At 45.4% G+C, this 20,271-nt stretch overlaps 1 protein-coding gene across 1 annotated transcript in view; it reads right to left on the bottom strand.

The window, feature by feature from the left end:
• Positions 1-3,045: 3,045 nt before the first annotated feature.
• LOC136942753 (pro-neuregulin-3, membrane-bound isoform) overlaps positions 3,046-20,271 on the bottom strand; it is a 160,963-nt gene continuing 143,737 nt past the window's right edge. The window contains exons 5-9 of the mRNA XM_067235724.1: positions 16,040-16,142; positions 14,625-14,751; positions 9,360-9,478; positions 7,568-7,753; positions 3,046-3,625 (exon numbers count right to left, since the gene is read on the bottom strand). Of these exons, the coding sequence (XP_067091825.1) occupies positions 3,046-3,625; positions 7,568-7,753; positions 9,360-9,478; positions 14,625-14,751; positions 16,040-16,142 (1,115 nt within the window). The remainder of the gene's footprint in view (positions 3,626-7,567; positions 7,754-9,359; positions 9,479-14,624; positions 14,752-16,039; positions 16,143-20,271) is intronic.

Raw genomic sequence — 20,271 nt, 5'->3', positions numbered from 1 at the left:
ACTCACACAGGTAAACAAACTCACAGTGGGCGAGCCAAAGTCGGTAGATTCTTTCCATTTCACCATCCCTCTGTTTTAAATCCCATCATCCTTCCAGTGATGTGTCCTCATTCACAGGCTCACAATCTCCACCATGGATTAACTCTTCTCTCTGCCTCACTGCGCTTTATCAAATAAACTTTGGAGAGTGCAACGCCGGGCCTTTTCAAATGGAAATTAGCATGCTGTAGTATTAACCTCCCCTGCTGTGCGTTTCTCACCTTTCCTGCCAACCGTCATCATCATCTTGTCTGAAACTACAAACCTTGAAATACCACCATTTCCCACCTCAAAAAGACACATTTCACCCCTTGGTTTCTCGAGGACAGGGATTTAAAAGACAAGCTTTACGCTCTACACTTCAGGACACTCTCATTGTAAACTGTTCCACTGTATTAGGGCAGGGGCGGGATTGTCTTCTGTCTAGCGGCGTGGCACGTGGTTGATCCGGCACGCGCTCTGATCGGGCTAGGCTGCCTGGCAGCGAGGGTTCCATGAGGATCATACTGGGTTCTTATCAGTGTGGACCTGATGGTATGACCCTGCAGACTGCCATCAGCCAGCCTGAAGCTTTCTAACGCTGACCAGGCCTGGGCTACAAGGGAAACCTCCTCTGCCAAATCGCCTGGTAATGCGGTCCAGTCCGGCTAGCGCGAAAAACACATGCTTCATGTCATCGTTTGCATTGGGCCAATGTTATGGCAACACGCATGGATATTCGTGTAAATATGCACGATCGTTCACACACTGTCACCTACCGTCTGTCACACACAAGCAAGCACACACCAAAATCAAGCCCACACTGTGCATTCACTGCACTACCTGTACAAATGTGTCGAGTCTGACAAGAGGTTTGAGTAAAAATAAATTTAAAAAAATGATTTTTTTCCCTTTTCTTTTCTTTTTTATGTGGACAGCGTAATCTCCGACTAATTTACAGGAAAGGCAATGAGTTCTTTAATCCAGACTGACATTCTGACTAGAGTCTTTTTTCTCCGCTGCCTTATTCCCTGATAAAGTCGGGGAAACGGAAAATGTAGCGGACAATGTTCAATTACTAGGCACATGTAATGTCATTTTCAGATGTTCAGGGTGGAAACGAAGATGCCTGGCTTTAAATGAGTTTTTCATAATTGCTGAAAGCCAATCGGCTGCAAAAATGTAGAGAGTGCGTTTCGAGGAGCCAAACCCCACCAGTCAAAATGGATTTACTAAGTGGTTGCAGGAGATTTAAAAAATCCTTGAGGTTTAGTGATAAAGAAAAAGCCTCCAAGTTTCTTTGTCTACAACCAAATACCTTGGTTGTAGACTTGCAACCTTCTATAATACTATTGTGCTTGCAAGACACAAATCATCAGTTTATCGGGGCTAAAAAGGTTTTCATTTGAGATGCACCAACCTATGAGTGGTTAAACACAAAATCATCTTTGCGATCAACCTCTACACCTCCAGATGTCATCACCACAAATGGATTTGATATACAGTACTGTAGCCCTACTTGGCTGGTATTACATCTACAGTGCTGTGATGACAGTGAGTATTTGTGGTGTGGAACCCTATACATTGTACCCTCTCAATTACTGGGCAGTGCGAGTACAGAAAGGGGTTGTTTGATACAGAGAGAAAAAAACAGTTTAGATCGAATAACATTTGAGTTATTAAGTGAACTAGTAGTGTTGCTTAATAGTAATGTGGGTCTAAAAAAGATGATCTTTGCATGCACAATCTGATAGACTGTTGTGGTGGTGGGGGGGGGGGGGGGGGGCAGAATTTGGAACCTTATAAAAAAATACAAACAGATACACCAGAATCTCCACCGTCATTGTAATTTTTTTTTAAACAGTTGGTTGTAAATTCAAACTGAAATAAGTAATTGTCTCAATTCCATACGATACCACAGACATTTTCAATTCGATTCCTCTCCACAGGTCCAAGAAAGCAGCCGATTGTTTATCACGAACCAAATTGAAAAAATGTGTTTAAAAAAAAAATAATCTGTTTTTACGATCCATTCTGCATGAGATGTGTGTGTGTGTGTGTGTGTACATTTGGGGAAGGGGGGTGGAGGAACACACCCATGCTAAATACAGCTCGGTCAACAGAAGAGGAATCTCACGTACAAAAAACATCAGTTACACACCGAGCTAGCAGACTGTGTTAGCTTCGAAACACACCGAGCTAGCAGACTGTGTTAGCTTCGAAACACACCGAGCTAGCAGACTGTGTTAACTTCGAACCAGGGCTGCCTAGTCAACAGAAGTCTCTGAAAACAGGCTCTGAAGAGGGTCTCTGAAGACACCATTGTTTTCCACGCCAAGTTTCTCAGGGAAAGTCAAACTAATTGTATCCCTCTGCAATTGTTTATTCCGTCACATTTTCTGCGGAGTAGAACTGTACATCCAAGGTAAAGATAGGAGGGTGTCTGTGCTCCATAACACTCACAGATTCTGGTTTGTGGTGGTAGGGGTCTTTGTAGTGTGGCAGCCAGTGAGAGGTTAGAACACTAAGCAAACATACAGAGCTTGGAGGGTGCACTGGGTCCCAAAATAGTGCTCCAAAACCAGAGGAGTTGTTGTAAAAAAAGAAAAAGAAAAAAAGTACATCATTCCCATATCCCTCCACTGTACTTGGTCACCATTTGAATTCCATATGTTTATATCCATATATATTTATATATATATATATATATTCTTTATACAATTAAAAACACCATGAAGATGACAGACTATTTGGTTTCTTTTTGTCTAAGTAGAAGTTTCTCATTTAAATAAATGCATATAAATATTTTTCTCTTCTCCTTCAGATCCTTCATCTGTTCCCTTTCCACAGTTCATTCTTTTTAGTTTTAGGTGTTTGTATTTTTTTTTTTACAAATTGTATCGTATCCCTAACGCGCACAACTCTGCAGTCTTGACCCCAATACCCCAGCAAAACAAGAAGGGAGAAGCCCAAAACTGTCTTCTCATTGGCCACTCTGGGCTGTGTCTCTGTGGGGTTTTTGAGGACTTAGCAACTGGATCTCCATGTTGAGCTAAACCCCCCAGCTCCTCCATTGGGCATCAAGAAGCAAACAATCTCTCTGGCCTCAAGGGCGGAGCCACAGTCCTCCTTCCTGTCACCGTGCTTCCTGTTCGCGTGGGCCAACGCCCTGAGCTGCTCCTGGGCCTCCTCCAATAGCAGCGCAACCTCGTCCCTCTGGCCAACGGCATACGAGCAGGAAGTGGTGTTGGAGATGTCGTGTGATATCAAGGCGAAGCCCTCTCCTCCGTCGATTCTGGGCCCGGGCTCGCAGGTGGTAGAGGAGGCAGGGCCGCCGCTGGCTGTCTGCATGCAGGAAACCTCGTCCTGCTGGGCCTGGACCGAGGGGATGATGGGGATGGAGCAGGAGCGGAAGGGAGGCGGGGAGGAGGGACTTGTGCGCCGGGGCCCCTTCAGGCTCCTGGTGGAGCTGGAGGTCACCTCCTGGATGTCACAGTGCACCTCCACCCTGCTGCCCCACCCCGCCGAGCGCTCCACCAACCCGGGGGGCTGCATGCGGAGGAAGGCGTCGTGTCGGGGGTCAGAGGCGGCTCGCGCTCCCTGGCACCTGTTGGGAGATGGAACACACAGAAGGAGAAAATAAACGAGCGGCGTGGAAACTCCCTGATGTTTACCTAACCCCCATCTTGATCGTTTCAACTGTAGCCTTTCAAGCTTTCAGGCAAAGAGCACAGAAGGTACGCGTAGGCCCACATCCAGTCCTCTGTCTCACAGGCATGCCAAGCTTACTGATGAGGCCCGACGTCTTCCTTTTATGTCTTCATCTAGCCACACACTCACAAGTAAAAACTGCAGAGGAATATGAACAAGGAGAGGTAAGAGGGAGTTCACCTGCTGCATTATTGATCCGACGACCCACCCAACTGGGGATACTGTCTAAGATGGAGCACGTTGTGTGAAAGTTTAGTGCATTAAGAGTTTTGGGGAGCCGTGCAGGTAAAAAAAGAAAAATGCCTCCAAAATGCCGATCATGTTAGCTAAATGCTCACCAAATTTCTTTGATTTCTGCATTCCGCTCAAAGGGCGCTTTGGTACAGAACAGTCCTTTTTAAAAGTCAATGTGTTGGTTGGGGGATATCTGTTATTGATTTTCTTTTTCACGCTCTGTCTGTCTTGCCTCTTTTCTCAAAGTGATACGGCAACAGCCACCTCGCATTAGAACAACAATCACACCCTTCCTCGGAGATATCCATGTCTCAATCGAGCTGCAATCTGGCGGAGGACCCCCAAGCTCATTATCTTTGTGTAATAATTCATAATCCTCGACACAGGCTAGCTGCTCGTGTCGCATCAATATTTAACTTGAGTCACTTTCTCTTGTAATAGCCTAATCAGATGGTTAAGCCCGCATCAAGGGGGGAGGGAGGGCTTCAAAGTCGACTGTTTCTCTCTTTTTGGTTTCGGAAAGCCGAAACACATTGATGAAAAAGTGGTGCTGGTTTGCATAACACCAGAGTAGAGAATGCTTTGTGATAAGAAGGGATGTCAGCTGGCTAATAGCTGAGATAACTTTCAGAGACAAAATCTGCTTTGATATTAGAAATCAAAGTTTTTTATATCCAGACAAATAAGGTTTGGCCCTGGTCACTATACTGTATGACCAACTTGTCTTTACCCAACACATTAGGTGGGTAAAAGCAAAACAAAGCTTTATTTTCATCCTTAGGTTCAAGACAGTACAAGACAGAATATATTCAAATCTAGATCAGCTACCAAAAAACAAAATTGCATCAATATATTATCAGAATACATGAACATGACCATAGGATCACAATGTAAAATGAGAAAGAGTCAAAGTAAAGAGAGTCAAAGTAAGACCTAGGCTAACACAAATAATTCACAATCACTGTAGAACTCCTGTTCTGGACAGCAGAGTTGTTAATACTTACAGTGACATGAGTTTTGGAGAAGGCCTGATGTGAGACATCAGTCACCAGTGTTTGTGTGTCATGTTACGAGGTGTCAGCATGTCGACATCCTGCCACTGCAGCAAGCCTGCTGAAGCTCTGCTTCCTGATTGGGTGTCTCTGACTGAACCAGAGTGGCATGCTACGTGCCAAGACTGATGCGCTGCAGGCGGACTCATGATGCTCCAAATTGAACTGATTAATGGAGAAAGCACCCACTGCAGAGAGACACTGTGACAGCTGAAACGTGTCCGACAGGAAGACCGACAGACCTGCCAGAGAAGAGCAGTCCAACCGCTAGTTTGGAGAACGGTCATTCCTGGAACCCCCCGAATAAATGAGTGCCTGGACTCATTAAGTGCTCATTTACAGTAAAGCCACAATCAGTAAGTCTCTGCTGTTCGTGGGCAGGAAATCCAGGAGCTAAGAGATGGTTGGTGTACAACTGTAGTTACAACAAGTTGAAGTTAGGTCAAGCATGAGGTGAGAAGCATAGAGGTGTGCGGCATATGGAATTTGTAGTATTTTCTGAACAGGATGGCTAAGGTCAAATGCATCTATCTTCCCTTCAGAGAACTGACCATGAAAAATGAAAAATCTATCAGAGGGAGGGGGGGGGGGGACACACACCTTGTAGAAAGGAGCCAAGTCACCATGGCAAAATACACTGCTCTATCTGATTGAAATCCTTCAATACTGCTCTCCTGCACTCTGAGGCAGGCTGATTATGACTGTGTTCCTTTTACTCAGGAGGATGTGGAGACGGACAGTTGGAATCTGACAGGTTTATCTAAAAATACTGGTAACAAAACGGAACACAGCGACATTCTGTCTGCGTGCCAGGCAGCCATTTTCCGGAGATAACGGCTGGTTTCCTGACAGACATGGCACACGAAGAACGGGATTTTTCTACTAGTTCTGTTGTCCCTGACAAATGCAAATAAGGTGGCTTTCACCATTCCCCCACTGTTTTCCTCTTCTCTCTTCCTTCCTGGCCATCTTTCCCTCACTCACTCCCTCCCCTCCCTGCACCCTTGTATTGTGGCCAAGTCTCAACTTTACTGCACGCGTGTCTCCATGGCAACTCCGGTTAGGTGTTGGGGATGGGGGGGTATTCTGTTGTCGATGTGAAATGTGGGCCAATCAGTAGCCACGCAGGGGCCCCTAAGACCAATGAACCAGTTCTAAAAGAACTTGAAAAGCAGTACAGTTCCATTTGACTAACAAGTCACACTGTTTCCAACGTCAACTGCCATTCTGTTCCTATCGACCGCCTTAGCTGCTATTGTGTCCCTGTGTGACAATGTCCTGCTAAACCCTGATGAACATGTACCCCAATTTGGGCCTGGAAGCTGGTAGCCCATTCATTTGGGCTACCAGAGTCACGCTTCCCTTCGTACTGCCCTTTGATTCCTTCAAAGAAGTTTAATGAACTACACAGAGAAGGTCAGAGACGGAGAGGAAAGAGAGAAAAAAATAAGAGAGAATGAGACAGCATGAGTAGAAAGTGAGAGGGAGGGAGAAGGAGAGAGAAGGCACTGATGGAGAGAGAGAGGGCATGAAAAGAGAGGCCAGTATGGGACTGTCATTAGCGCAAAAACTCCCAGTATAGCCAGCTAGACGCAGCACTCCCTTTGAAATGGTGCCATGTTTCTGCAGATCACAACATTGCGTGACCTCATTTTTATCTTTGCTCAGCACATTGAAAAACAAAGACGGAATGAGGGAGAAAGAAGGACTGCAAGTGAGTCCCTTTTTCAGTTCTTCTTCTTCAAAAAATGGCTGGCTCTGAAATTTGTACTCTTGAAATGAAACTCTGAGCTTTGTCAGCGGCAAGGATGCCTGCCACATGACAGGGCTTAATTTAGAAGACTCTATATGAAGTGTGAGAGGAAAAGAGGAGGCCAGAGAGAGCGAGGTAGAAAGAGACACTGAACAAGAGTCAAAGGAAAATATAAAAAGAGAGAGGGAAAAATGAGACAGCCAAAAAGAGAGAGAGGGAAAAGGAGAGAGGGAAAAAGAGAGAGGGAAAAATGAGACAGCCAAAAAGAGAGAGAGGGAAAAGGAGAGAGGGAAAAAGAGAGAGGGAAAAATGAGACAGCCAAAAAGAGAGAGAGGGAAAAGGAGAGAGGGAAAAAGAGAGAGAGGGAAAAAGAAAGAGAGGGAAAAAGAGAGGGAGAAAAAGAGAGGGAGAAAAAAAGAGAGGGAAAAAGAGAGAGAGGGAAAAAGAGAGAGAGAGGGTGGCTTGAGCATGACGAGAGAGAAAGGGAGATTACTTTGTGGAAGTTAAAGACGTTTTGTTTAAAGATGACATACGGATCAAGAAGTGTTATGAAGTACTGTAGGGGAGCTGGAGACACAACACAAACTCTCTGACCACGGCATGCACAGATCCATGATGATGTCTCCACTCCCCTCCTGTGTTCCACCGAGTATGGGAGCTAGCCAGGGCGATGGCACCCTGGGAGAGCTGGCAAAACTGAACTGTTTTGACCGGAAGAATTGCGGTCCCAAATCGTAATCACTTAAGTGGTGGATGACATCAAACTGACCCAAGTGAGGTATCCAGGAGTGTGACTCACCCTGTCTGTGGCCCCACCTCCCTTTCACTGGACTCCATTTCCTGTAGGTGTTGGTAGGCGGGGCCTGAATGCTTGGATACTCCAATGGGATTGAGTCTGCTTCTGGGTATGGGCGGAGTTCTGCGAGGCACTGTCCAATGGGTGGCTCGACACCTCTGGTCTGGGCTGTGAGACAGCGATACACTTCTGCGAAAAGAGAAAACCACAGCATCTAGGACGGCAATGCAGTGGCTCTGTAGAATACACGCAGTCAAGTTCAAAAATCGTTTTTTTTCTTTCTATAAACTAACAATGTTCGTTATTGTTGACATTTCAGTTGGTGACCTATTTTCGTCTAAGATTTATGAGAATCTGCAGCACTCTCAGTTCCTGCCCTAACGGGTGTGCTGTCAGCGTGTTGTCTGTGGGCTTACTGCTGCTACGAAATATTTGAGGACAGAGAAAAGCATGATTGACAAATCACAGGCCTTCTCTCTCAAGATAACATTTCTTAGTAGAAAGATCCCGCGTGATGTCATAAATCGCATCTATAAAGGTTAGCCCATCAAATTATTATAATATAAGACTTGCAATCTATAAATCGGCCTGTCACTGTAACGACAGAACGAACCGACGAGTTTTTCTTGCTATTTTGAATTCATATTCCTTTTTATTGTCTCACAAAAGCGTCCCCCCCCTCCTAAATTGACATAAGTGCAATCAAACAAAGCATGAGAATCTTTTGAAAATGTAAATCATTACAAGTGGAAGGAATTGCCAGTAAACAACTCCTTCAATCCAGACAACAAACAACAACAGAGGGGGGATTTCAATCTGCTGCTGAAGCTCAACAGTTAGCGTAGGAAAGAGCGTGGATTCATTTTTTAACATTTTAGTCATTTAGCAGACACTCTTATCCAGAGCGACTTACAGTAAGTACAGGGACATTCCCCCTGAGGCAAGTAGGGTGAAGTGCCTTGCCCAAGGACACAACGTCATTTGGCACGGCCGGAAATTGAACAGGCAACCTTCAGATTTCCTAACCGCTCAGCCACCTGACTCCCTTCAAGCAGGCATGTAGCTAGGCATGTAATTCCAACGCACTCCCACCATGCATAGTTGCACACGTGCATGTTTAAAAGCATCTTATACGGGCCTTATTACCTATTAACTAACACTTATTACAAGTGTTAAAGATTTATTTTAATACGCTTTGACTAAGTTGACATTTAGGGTGAGGCATATGAGCCATATAATCATGTAATCATATAATATTGGTGGTGCACACCGTATGTGTTGCCCTGGAAACATAGCATGGAGTTAGTGATACTTCCTGGCTTGTTGATGGCCTGATGAATAAGGAAATGATTGCTATAGAGCTCTGAGCTCATAAATGTGTGTGTGGTAGCAGACATGGCCCTGGATCCTCTCTGTTATGTCCCTTCAGAGCATATGCACATCAGGATATTTATCACCGATTATAATTACCTTCATTCTTCAGAGCATTCAATAAATCTACAATTATCTTTGACTGCACTATAATGTGGATAATTTAATTTCTCCCCCACAATGCATCTCACAGGATTATTCTCGGGGACATTGAACTTCCATTGATCACCTTTGTGATCATTTCTCTGGGAAGAGGGTGCATCACAGAGAACAGATCATTTCACAGCTTGCTGGGTTTGCGTTCTAATTTCAGGACACAGATTTCAGCGTTGAGTTAGTGGAGAGAATATATATTGAACACCTCAGTTGGATTAAGCCCCAATCGTTGTCCTGTGTGTGTGTGGTTGTGTGTTTGGCATCAAACCTGTGGTGTTTTCCAGCGCTGGGGCCTTTAGAGTTGTTGGGTGGAGTAGTGGAGTTGAACTGGGCGAAGTTGGACTGAGAGACAGCATGTTCCGGAGTCTGAGGACCTCTCTTGCAATACTGCGAAACAAACAGGAAAAAAACATGCTCATCTGTTACAAGTCTCGACTCATTTCCGCCCATCAACGTAGCAGACTCGACAAAGCTAATCCCGTCATTTGCAGAACACACTCCATAACCGTTCGCTGAGGGATACAGGTTCCATTTTGAGTCGTGTCTCAAGATTTTCACTCCTGAGCATAACTCAGCGCGATCACACACATCTCCCCTCTGAGAGCCCAGGAGTGCCACCACTTCACTGCAGAGGAACGATCACAGGAATTTAAATGGAACTTAAATGGCGTTCGAGATTCTGCTTGGGAAACTCGCCTTACCTCTGCCTCCATTTGCTTCTCGAGAGGATGAGGAAACGAGAGGAGGGAGAGAAATGTAAAGATAAGAGAGAGATAGAGATGAATGAGTGTTTGGCTGTGAGAGACAGAGAGAGAGTGAAATAGGAAAGAAGGAGAGAGAAATGTGGTGGGAGTGTTGATCGTTGATAAGGAAAGGTGCAGAGGATCGTAGTCATGTTAATTGGATATTAAAGCCTGACGACAAGATTAGCCTAGCTGTAACACCTCCATTCCCAATGACGGATGTACAAATCTGCAGAAGTCACATGTTAATTAATGGTACTTTGATGTAATCTCTTAGGGTTTTATATTATTGTGTTCCATAAAAGAGGTTGGTACTTAAATTCTGGCCACAGTAAAGGTTTCATATTTGTGGTTGAATAATTGCAAATGGTTGAATAGGCTGCTAATTATTAAACATTATTGCTGCTAGTTTCTGTTACAAGGTTCAAAATATCAGTATCAGTGCACATGGCTCTACCTGAAGTAAGACTGAGTTGCCATGTTAACTGCGAAATAAATAAATAAAATAAAGATCAGGGTATTATTATGAAACTCTATTACTGTTCCTTTGCTATATGAAATTGTTTCATTATTTCCCCAGATAGGGGGTTGTCTCAAGATTTTAGCTAAAATAGTAGTTGTGTAACAGTATCAATGATATGATAACTGAATATTATATTTAATTGCTAAAATCAGATTTATTTTTTCTGCTGCAAATTTAAGCCCACATTGTAGCAGAATTAAAATACATTCACTGAAGACAGATCCTCCGGATACCAACTGAACTATACAAGTTTCGTGCCATAAATGATTTCTTGAGGATGTGACCTTGAAGGAGTCAAGGCAGTTCCTCTAAAACAATTTCTCTGTCTCTCTCTGTCTCTGTATCTCTCTCTGTCTCTCTCTGTCTGTCTCTTTCTCTCTCTGTCTCTCTCTGTCACTCTCTGTCTGCCTCTGTCTCTCTCTTTCTCTCTCTGTTTCTCTCTCTCAAGACACAGAGAATCCTGTCTACAGTCCTGACTTGGGCAGAGCTTGTCTCTTCGATAGAGATTTCCCAGCACAAGCCAAGACTCATGCAAGAAGAAGCCAGTGACATGGCTTCTTCTTGCATGAGGAGCAACAAACAGAGACGCTGACCCTGTCACCCAGGTCCTTAGACTGACCCTGTCACCCAGGTCCTTAGACTGACCCTGTCACCCAGGTCCTTAGACTGACCCTGTCACCCAGGTCCTTAGACTGGCCCTGTCACCCAGGTCATTAGACTGACCCTGTCACCCAGGTCATTAGACTGATCCTGTCACCCAGGTCCTTAGACTGATCCTGTCACCCAGGTCATTAGACTGACCCTGTCACCCAGGTCATTAGACTGACCCTGTCACCCAGGTCATTAGACTGACCCTGTCACCCAGGTCCTTAGACTGACCCTGTCACCCAGGTCATTAGACTGATCCTGTCACCCAGGTCCTTAGACTGACCCTGTCACCCAGGTCCTTAGACTGACCCTGTCACCCAGGTCCTTAGACTGACCCTGTCACCCAGATCCTTCTCCAGGAGGACCAAACTCATTTTATCATGGCAAAACTCTCTAATTCACAATATTGCATTGCAACTAAATGTGTATATGTGTGTTTCATAATGCAAAATTGACAATTTCATAGAAATGGATTACATACAATGCATTTAATAAAAACAGCTTATTGAGGGTAAAATAATTTTCCAGCACAAATAAATCATTGTAAATTACATCCTGAACTGTGAGGATGGGTGAAAGTATAAGTTACTGGAGGAACTGTAACAAGCCTTCACAAAAGGCACCATGAAATTCAGTTATTTGAGGTACAAGACAGCAAAATAGGATTGGCTGCAGGGAAAACAAACTACTGAGAGAAGAAGAGATAGGGAAAATAGAGCACAAGAGAGAGAGAACTGAGATAGAGAGAGATTGACTTGGGAGAAAGAGACAGAAAGTTGGGAGATAGAGAGACAGACAGACAGACCGACAGAGAGCGAGAGGGAGAGAGAGCGAGAGAAAGAGAGAGAGAAGGAGACAGAGAGAGAGAGCTACAGAGAGAGCTACAGAGAGATCATTAACATTAAAAGCTATGAAGGGAGACCAGAAAGGAGGATTAGACATATCTCACCTCAGTGACTTGATGTGCCAGACTATCCTTTCCCTGCTGACTCTTACCAGCCCAGCTACCAAAGTGGTGGCAGCCTAAGGATACCGTGACAACGGCGGCATCAAACCTTCTCTGCCTGTCACCTGTCACTCACAGTACGCGCTGGCAGCCACTTTAAAGGAGGAGCCTTCAGGCTGGATCTCCCGCTGGCTTCCTCCCTTACAACAACGTTGACATGGCAGCGTCTCGCTAATTATTATCTACCCTGGCGGTTAACATAAACTCATTATTCAGACTGTGACAAAGAAAATGTGAAGTTAGCTAACAGCTGAAAAATATGCCTGCAGCCTGACTAAAGAGCCTGGAAGATTTAAACAGGAAAACGATCAATTAACATGGGTGGACGATATAGGCCTACTGTTGTTCAACGGACGTGGATGGTTTAACTCAAACTGAGCTCAGAATGTTTAACCGAATACCTCAGCTTACTGAAAGCGAACACGTTTTACGTGTTACTTTGTGATTTTAAACATGAATGTCGTTTACAAGCCTTTTACAAACGGAACGTTTAAACTTCCGATCTAATGAGGAAAGTCTTACCTGGCAGGCTATCTAAAGTGCTGAGTTACAGAAGGGTAAAACCTGGCAACATCTACATATAGCCACACATAGCAGGTGTGCCCTGCAGTCTAATCTAGCCCAGTAGCTTTAGCGCTGACATCGGCGGCCATCTTGCTTTGCTGCGCCCGGAGAGATGTCGACATTTATCTCACTAAAAACAGCCTCGCGAAAAAACGTGATGAATGTGTGTGCGGAGGTGTGGTGGTGGTGAGGGTGATTTCACAGCAGGGGAGCATGTTAGCGTAATGGATGTTTTAATCTGGGGAGAGATAGAGGCCACCATCCTGCCCGAGGCGACAGTCGCCACAGCTACACCAGCGCCAGCCAGAGCCCTGCAGAAGGGTCTGGTGATTGGTGGTGGAGGGGGGGAGGAGTCGTCATCAGTAACACATATAAGTTTCCTGTCTCTCTCTGCTGACAGATGCATTTTGCCTAAGGGAGCAAGAGATCTAAAGAGTCCACAGAACAGTGTTGGAGGAAAATAACACAATAGCCTTGATGGTAACTGTTTGAACTGTTCGATGGTGACGAGTGTTTAGGACAGGTATACAGTATTTGAGTGCGAGTTTGCATACATGAATATACATGAGTTTATTTTTACCTGATTATGGGGTGCATGTTTGTGTGTATGATTGTGTATGAGAGAGCATGGCATGGCATTGACCCCACAAAGAGGCGTCCATGTTGTGAAATACGGCTAACTGATCGCTCGCAGACACAAATCAATATGAATGTGCGTGGGTAGGCACAAAAGAAACAAATAGCTTGTATTTGCATAAGTTCCCAGTAGACTGTAGCTGAAATAAAACACCCTCCGAAGATACATGGCAAACCCACAGCCAGACTTGCTCACCGCAACAGTAGTATTGAACATTATAAAACAACAGTTGGTGTATATCCCCAGTCAACAAAACAATACCCAGACTTGAAAACTAAGCCATGGATACAAGTGTTAAGTTAATGTTCTTGTCAGAAAGCAAATGTCTACTGTGTTGGAGGCTATAGAGTTGGAGGATATCAAACAAGATGGCAGGTAACAAAGATACGCGGTGTTATCAACTTTATCAAGATCTTCATCCGAAGGGAAGGAAAACTTTGGAAAAATCCAATAAAAAACCGCGGCTGCTACACTAGATACTGTATATATGATAGTTAATGGTAAGTCAGTCATGGCATAGGATATTTATTCTGGTGCGTATACCCTGCTAAAATAAGGACATAGACAGGAAAACCTCGACAACAAAATCTTGACGAATTCCCTTCAGAATGTTGACAATAACACCCTCATTGTAATTTCAAATTAGCTTCATATCCACAGGGCGACAAAACAAGATCTCCAATACGGCATGTAATCATAACAATGTCAGCTTCAGTAGAACTGAATAAGTAACCTTGAGAGGCGTGTGTGTTTGTGATGGATCCGAAGCAGGTAGTCTAATCTATATCCTGGCGCTGCTGCACGCAGAACAAGGTTATCTCAGATACCTCTCCTGTCCCTCTTGGTTTCAGCGTCGCAGCCATGTTTGACTGACAATCAAATTAAGGGGCGGGGGTTGGGGGTGGGAGTGGTCGGGGGCAGGGGGGGGGGCGGGGGGGTGGTACGCCTGCCATGCAAACACCACGTATTGGCAGATCCCAGATCGCTGTGTCGACAGAGGCTGCTGAGCGGATGATGAATAGCGCGACCAGCAGGCCCAAAGTCCCAGCTGACTGGGCTGTGTTCTCTGCCTCTCAAACACAGTTTCTCATTCAAAGTTGAAGTGGAATGGTTTGGGGTCGGGGAGGGGGGCAAGGGAATAGCCAGTGTTTTAGACAACAAACCGCAACCCGACTCTTCTTCTCTTTACTCTAACTGGGAGTTGGATATCCTTAAAGAAACACGATTCTGGGTATAGGGCTTCGATAATAATGGATGGACAGGTGTCTCCTACCTGGGAACCATCCTGGCCTAACTCTGCTGTACCTTCCCTGTAACCCTCAGGCAGACAAGATCTCCAGCCCTCAGGTGGGTCTGGTCTCATATTCATCAGCACACGTCTGCTACACTAGAATTCCATTATGTATGCTCACGTTCTGTAGCTGAAGGCCAGGGTTGGGTCTCAAGCTGGTCTTGGGCTCCAGAACGGGGCGGTTGGCGCTGTAGTTCTTCAGGCTTCGGGTCTCCTTCAGGTGGGCCTGCAGCTTCTCTCGACGCCTCCTGGAGGGAAGGAAACGCATGCTGCATGATTATACGGTGACATCTTGTCACAAAACCCTGGCCTGCATGATGATACGGTGACATCTTGTCACAAAACCCTGGTCTGCATGATGATACGGTGACATCTTGTCACACAGCCCTGGCCCTGCCTTTCAAGTCCCAGACAGGTGAACCAGACCAGGACAACCACTGCTCAACCCTTTATTAACCCCTGAACCAAACCCAGCCTTACCCCGCATTAATTGAAACTTAAAATGACTGGAAACGCCAAAGACAGAGTGTGGATAATTGTGTGTTTTTAGATTTATTATGTGGAGATCATTGATGTTTCATCACGATTATGCACATTCCTAATAAACTAACATTCAAGGGGTCTAATTGGGATCACGTAATTCAACAGTGAGAGTATTGTGTTCCAGCTACAGTAATAAACAACAGTAAGTTGTTCTGTAAACAAGGAGTATTTCCCTTCTTGACCTTGACTGAGTCATGCTGTTCATTTCTGGAAACAGATTGATGAAGCTACTCAACAAGAAGTGGTTGAACAATGATCTGTCTTTCATCCTGTAGATACATGATTGGCCGTGCTGACAGAGCCCCTGCAGTGGCTCACCATTATACATTCAAGCAAAACGGTACTACATCATGCTTTGATCCGATTATCTTGTTGTCAGGATGCTCACTCACTCATATCATTGTATTATGAAGCCCAAAAAATTACAATGCAATCTATCAACAAGGCTCTCTGCTCCATATACCCTGAATGACAGCTCGCCATTATGGCTCGGGTGTTTGACCTGACACGCTGATGGCGAACATGAAGAAGAGACTGCATTGCAATCTAGATAGAAGGCCCTCAGGCAGAACCAACACAAACAGGATTCACAGACAATCACATGCCGTTACAATATACAGAGAAAGACACGGATAGAGAGACAGAGAGATATTGGAGATTTTTCTTTTTGAAAAAATAAAAAGAGAGTGACAGATTGAGAGATTAAGAGAGAGGAGAGCAGAAAGAACCGAGAGATGTAGAGATAGAGATATAGATCAACCACCATGCGAAGAGCTGACCTTTAAAGTTATATATGAGCTACGCACCCAGATGCACATACACTATTCATTAACACTGTGCAAGGAATTCAAATGGGGAATTAAAGCTGCAAGGTCATTGTAGAACAGCATCAGCATAGACTTGATCAATATTGAAGTATATCTCTCTCATGTTTATTGCATGTGTGCTGGTTCTGTGTCTGAGTGTGTGAGGAGGGGCTCCTCTAGGACTTACTTGTTGCGGCAGTAGAGAGCCATACAGAGCATGCCCAGAAGGCTGATTCCCACGGCGATGGACGTGATTGACAGCACTTGCCTCTTGTAGACCTCCTTGCTCTCTGCAGAAAGGAGAAGAGAGGAATGAAAAAGACATTGATGTCTCAACACCGAGACCAAAAAGGGCAAGAAAAATCAGACCGAAGATCTCAGGGTTATTGTTGAACCAATCTTCATTTTTTTTCATTGAATGAAGACTGGATGATGAGGGTAATGAGGATGATGAGGATGAATGAAGAGGATGATGAGGATGATGTTTGCTGAAATTACAACCTCCACATTCCTTTTTCATTTGACAATTCACCCCCTCAAAAAACCCTCAATTACTGAACTCCAGCCGCCCTCATCACAGCCACACAACACAGTCACTCCCTCCCCCTGGTACAGGTGCTCAGGTACAGGTTCTGTAATGGACTCTCTATGTAATGAAGCCTGAATAGAGTAGACAAGAGTTATGGCTGCATAGGACACTATTAAGGAAGAAAAATGGCATCTGTCTCCTTTCATAAGAAAAAAGTAAATCACGGTTGCCTTCAGTCACGTTAATAGGCAATCAATCAGATGTTATTTAGTACTGCAGACCTTGAAGAGAAATACCAGGCAAATCTCTGTAAAGTCGGGAATATTGAGCAAGTGGTTTGATGGAGACAAATCTGCTGGAAACTGCTGGAAAAGATGAAACAGGTCGATATCAAAAAGGTCGAGGAACATTTTAGGAGGCTAATGCGTGCCGAATGTTTCTCGAATCGCCTCCAATACAAACATAATGGCATGGTGTAAAACAAAACAACTCTCACAACATGGAACAATATATCACAGTGTTTTGTTTCCTGAATGTACTATGTAATACTGTAGTTGAGTTGTGGTTACATTGCACTGTGCTCTGCCGAATAGACCCTTGACTCTGACCACCAAAGTACTGTGAACTATGAACTATGCACTTCTGATCCTTGATATTCAGATGTACTTCCTCTTTGGATAAAACTGTCCACTAAAAAAGGAATCAAATGTAATCAGAAACAGTATAGACTAGCACACACTGGAGAGAGCCAGCGCACCCACCCACCAGCTTCCCAGACGGACGTTCTCGTCCCTGTCTGTGTTGTTTTGATGTGCTTAATCAGTCTGAGTCATCACATGGCCTCGTTAGCAGTAATTACCTGGAGCTCGGAGGAACCTGCGTCAGTGCCCTACTGTATGTGGAGGAGAGCTGTCACAGCCTCACCTGTCCCTTTGTGCCTTCCCCCGCATCCAGTCACCGCAACATCCACCCTGACGTCTGTGTGTGTGTGTGTGTGTGGTGTGCGCGCGTGACGTCAACATTTGCCATTTTGTCCAAATGATTGAACACAGAGTTGACTGTGATCAGACTGAGGAGCTGTGAGTCCCTGGCTGGGGCCTGTATGTCCTCTACAGCATGTCTCTCACACAACAAACACACAGGTACGAGCAGGACACCATGCCAAGGTCGAGCTCCCCTACACCTCACACCCTCTGGCGGGCTTGTTTACACTCCTATGCAGAAGAGCACTCTCGATCTGAATAAATCATACGACCCAGGAGAAGAGGCTTGCGCTGTGTGTTTTTGTCAGGGCGCAAGGGTCATCGCCGATATTTATTTCGCACCTAAGAGCTCACCTTGTGTGCCCGGGCCTTGCTCCTCTGCAACAACAGAACAATGCGATAAATATTTCACAGAGGACAAAGTGACAGTTACATCTAGGACATAAACATAACCCCACAGTGTGCATGAAGTGATGCATTCTGATCACTTTAAGCGCTTATACATGCTTGTTGACTATAAAATACTATTACCACCATATCCACCTGAATGCACACTGCATTTACACAGCTATTCTATCCTCCCTCCGTGATTTTATGCAAGATTCTGTGGACCCTGCAAACATTAAACCATTTAGAAACAGTTTTAAGAATTCCCAAAAGGGTTGTTTGGCCCAATCACAGCTTGAGACTAGCAATCCGTTATCAAGTGAAATGAGCGAGCATGGCACCACAAAGCGAGTGTCTCATCACACCGCAGTGACACAGCGCCAATCTAGAGAGAGTCATATCATTCATTTAAACCGCACTCCAACGGTACAATAAACACAGTAATTGTCACGCTGGCAGCGTTCCGAGTGTGCATCTGAGAGGGGTGTCAGACGTGAGCGTGCGAGACTCCGAGCGAACCCGCCGAGCGAAGCAGGCATCCCCCTGCTCTCCTGGCTCCACTTCCAGAGGTGGTGAAGCCGCAACATACAGGAGCCTTTCATCCCCCACCCCTCCTTAGCCCCCCCCCCCCTCCTCCTCCGCGACTGCAGGAGTCATCAACAACAATGCGGCTCCCAGCGATTAGCGCGGGAGGGAAGAGGGATGGAGACAGACTGATGGAGAGTGACGAAAGAGAGAAAACTACAGAGAGAGAGAGAAACAGACAGACAGATGGAAACAGACACACAGGCAGATACACAGACAGATAGAAACAGACACACAGGCAGATACACAGACAGATAGAAACAGACACACAGGCAGATACACACACAGATAGAAACAGACACACAGGCAGATACACAGACAGAAACAGACACACAGGCAGATACACAGACAGATAGAAACAGACACACAGGCAGATACACAGACAGATAGAAACAGACACACAGGCAGATACACAGACAGATAGAAACAGACACACAGGCAGATACACAGACAGAAACAGACACACAGGCAGATACACAGACAGATAGAAACAGACACACAGGCAGATACACAGACAGATAGAAACAGACACACAAGCACATGCACAGACAGATAGAAACAGACACACAGGCAGATACACAGACAGATAGAAACAGACTCACAGACAGACACACACACACATAATCAGACAGCCAGGCACACAAACAGAGAACTGTCCTGAATTCAGAGATGTTTTTGTTGCCCTCACTCGGAAAATGAGTGTGGATGTGTTGTGACGCGAGGCAGTGAGGCAGGGCAGAGGGTTCGGTGGCCTTCCATGATACTGTCAGCTTCTCCTTCCATCAAAGTTGACTGTCATTAGAATTACTAATGACAGCAGACACTGACATTTAACTCTAACCCAAGGCAAAGACACACACACGCACACACATCTACACACACACACTCGCGCACACAGAAAAGCACACGCTTTCACAAAATAGGCACACATGCCGTTTGTCTTTCTGGATGTTTCTGGACTTTGATGGTTGTCTCTATCAGAATCACCATGACAACGCCCTGTCCTTCATCTCTCTCTGCATCTCTCCAGAGCTCTCCCTTCCCCTGTGTCCCCTGTCTCTCTCCCTCCGCCCACCATCTCTCCCTTCCTGTGTCCCCTGTCTCTCTCCCTCTGCCCACCATCTCTCCCTTCCTGTGTCCCCTGTCTCTCTCCCTCTCCCTTCCCCTGTGTCCCCTGTCTCTCTCCCTCTTCCTTCCCCTGTGTCCCCTGTCTCTCTCCCTCTCCCTTCCCCTGTGTCCCCTGTCTCTCTCCCTTCCCCTGTGTCCACTGTCTCTCTCCCTCTGCCCACCATCTCTTCCTTTAGAGCCTGACTCACCCCGTAACTCTCCCCATCTCATCCACCTCTTCGTTCATCCCCGCATCTGCATCTCTTCTTTTGTTAACCTCTCCACCTTTCATACACACTGTCAACCTCTGACTCGGAGCTTTGATGATGTCACCTTCACTGCTATCTCGCAGAGTCTTGCATCTGCATGGCAGGGTTCAAACACACACACCAAATGAATAGAGACGCTCACAATAAAACGCTCTGTCACTTCAGGAGGTGTGCGTGTTGTTTTCCTGTGAAAAAACCCCAGCAGTATGGTCAGCTCCCAGGACAGTTCTGCTTTGGTATGACAATCCTTGTTTTTTTTCATGCAACAAAATCACACATGATTACAGTACTTGTCCATTATGCCAGCCCAGGGGATTAGAAGATGTGCATTTTAAAATGTCTCTATTTCTGTCTGTCACCATTGTTGTTTACCTGCACATACTACTCTAAAACACTCACACTCACACTCACACTCACACTCACACTCACACTCACACTCACACTCACACTCACACTCACACTCACACTCACACTCACACTCACACTCACACTCACACTCACACTCACACTCACACTCACACTCACACTCACACTCACACTCACACTCACACTCACACTC

The sequence above is a fragment of the Osmerus mordax genome, chromosome 5 (assembly GCF_038355195.1).
Source record: "Osmerus mordax isolate fOsmMor3 chromosome 5, fOsmMor3.pri, whole genome shotgun sequence".
In the NCBI taxonomy this organism is placed as follows: Eukaryota; Metazoa; Chordata; class Actinopteri; order Osmeriformes; family Osmeridae; genus Osmerus; species Osmerus mordax.
Note: the sequence above shows the minus strand (reverse complement) of the source record. Positions and strands in the feature narration are given on the sequence as shown.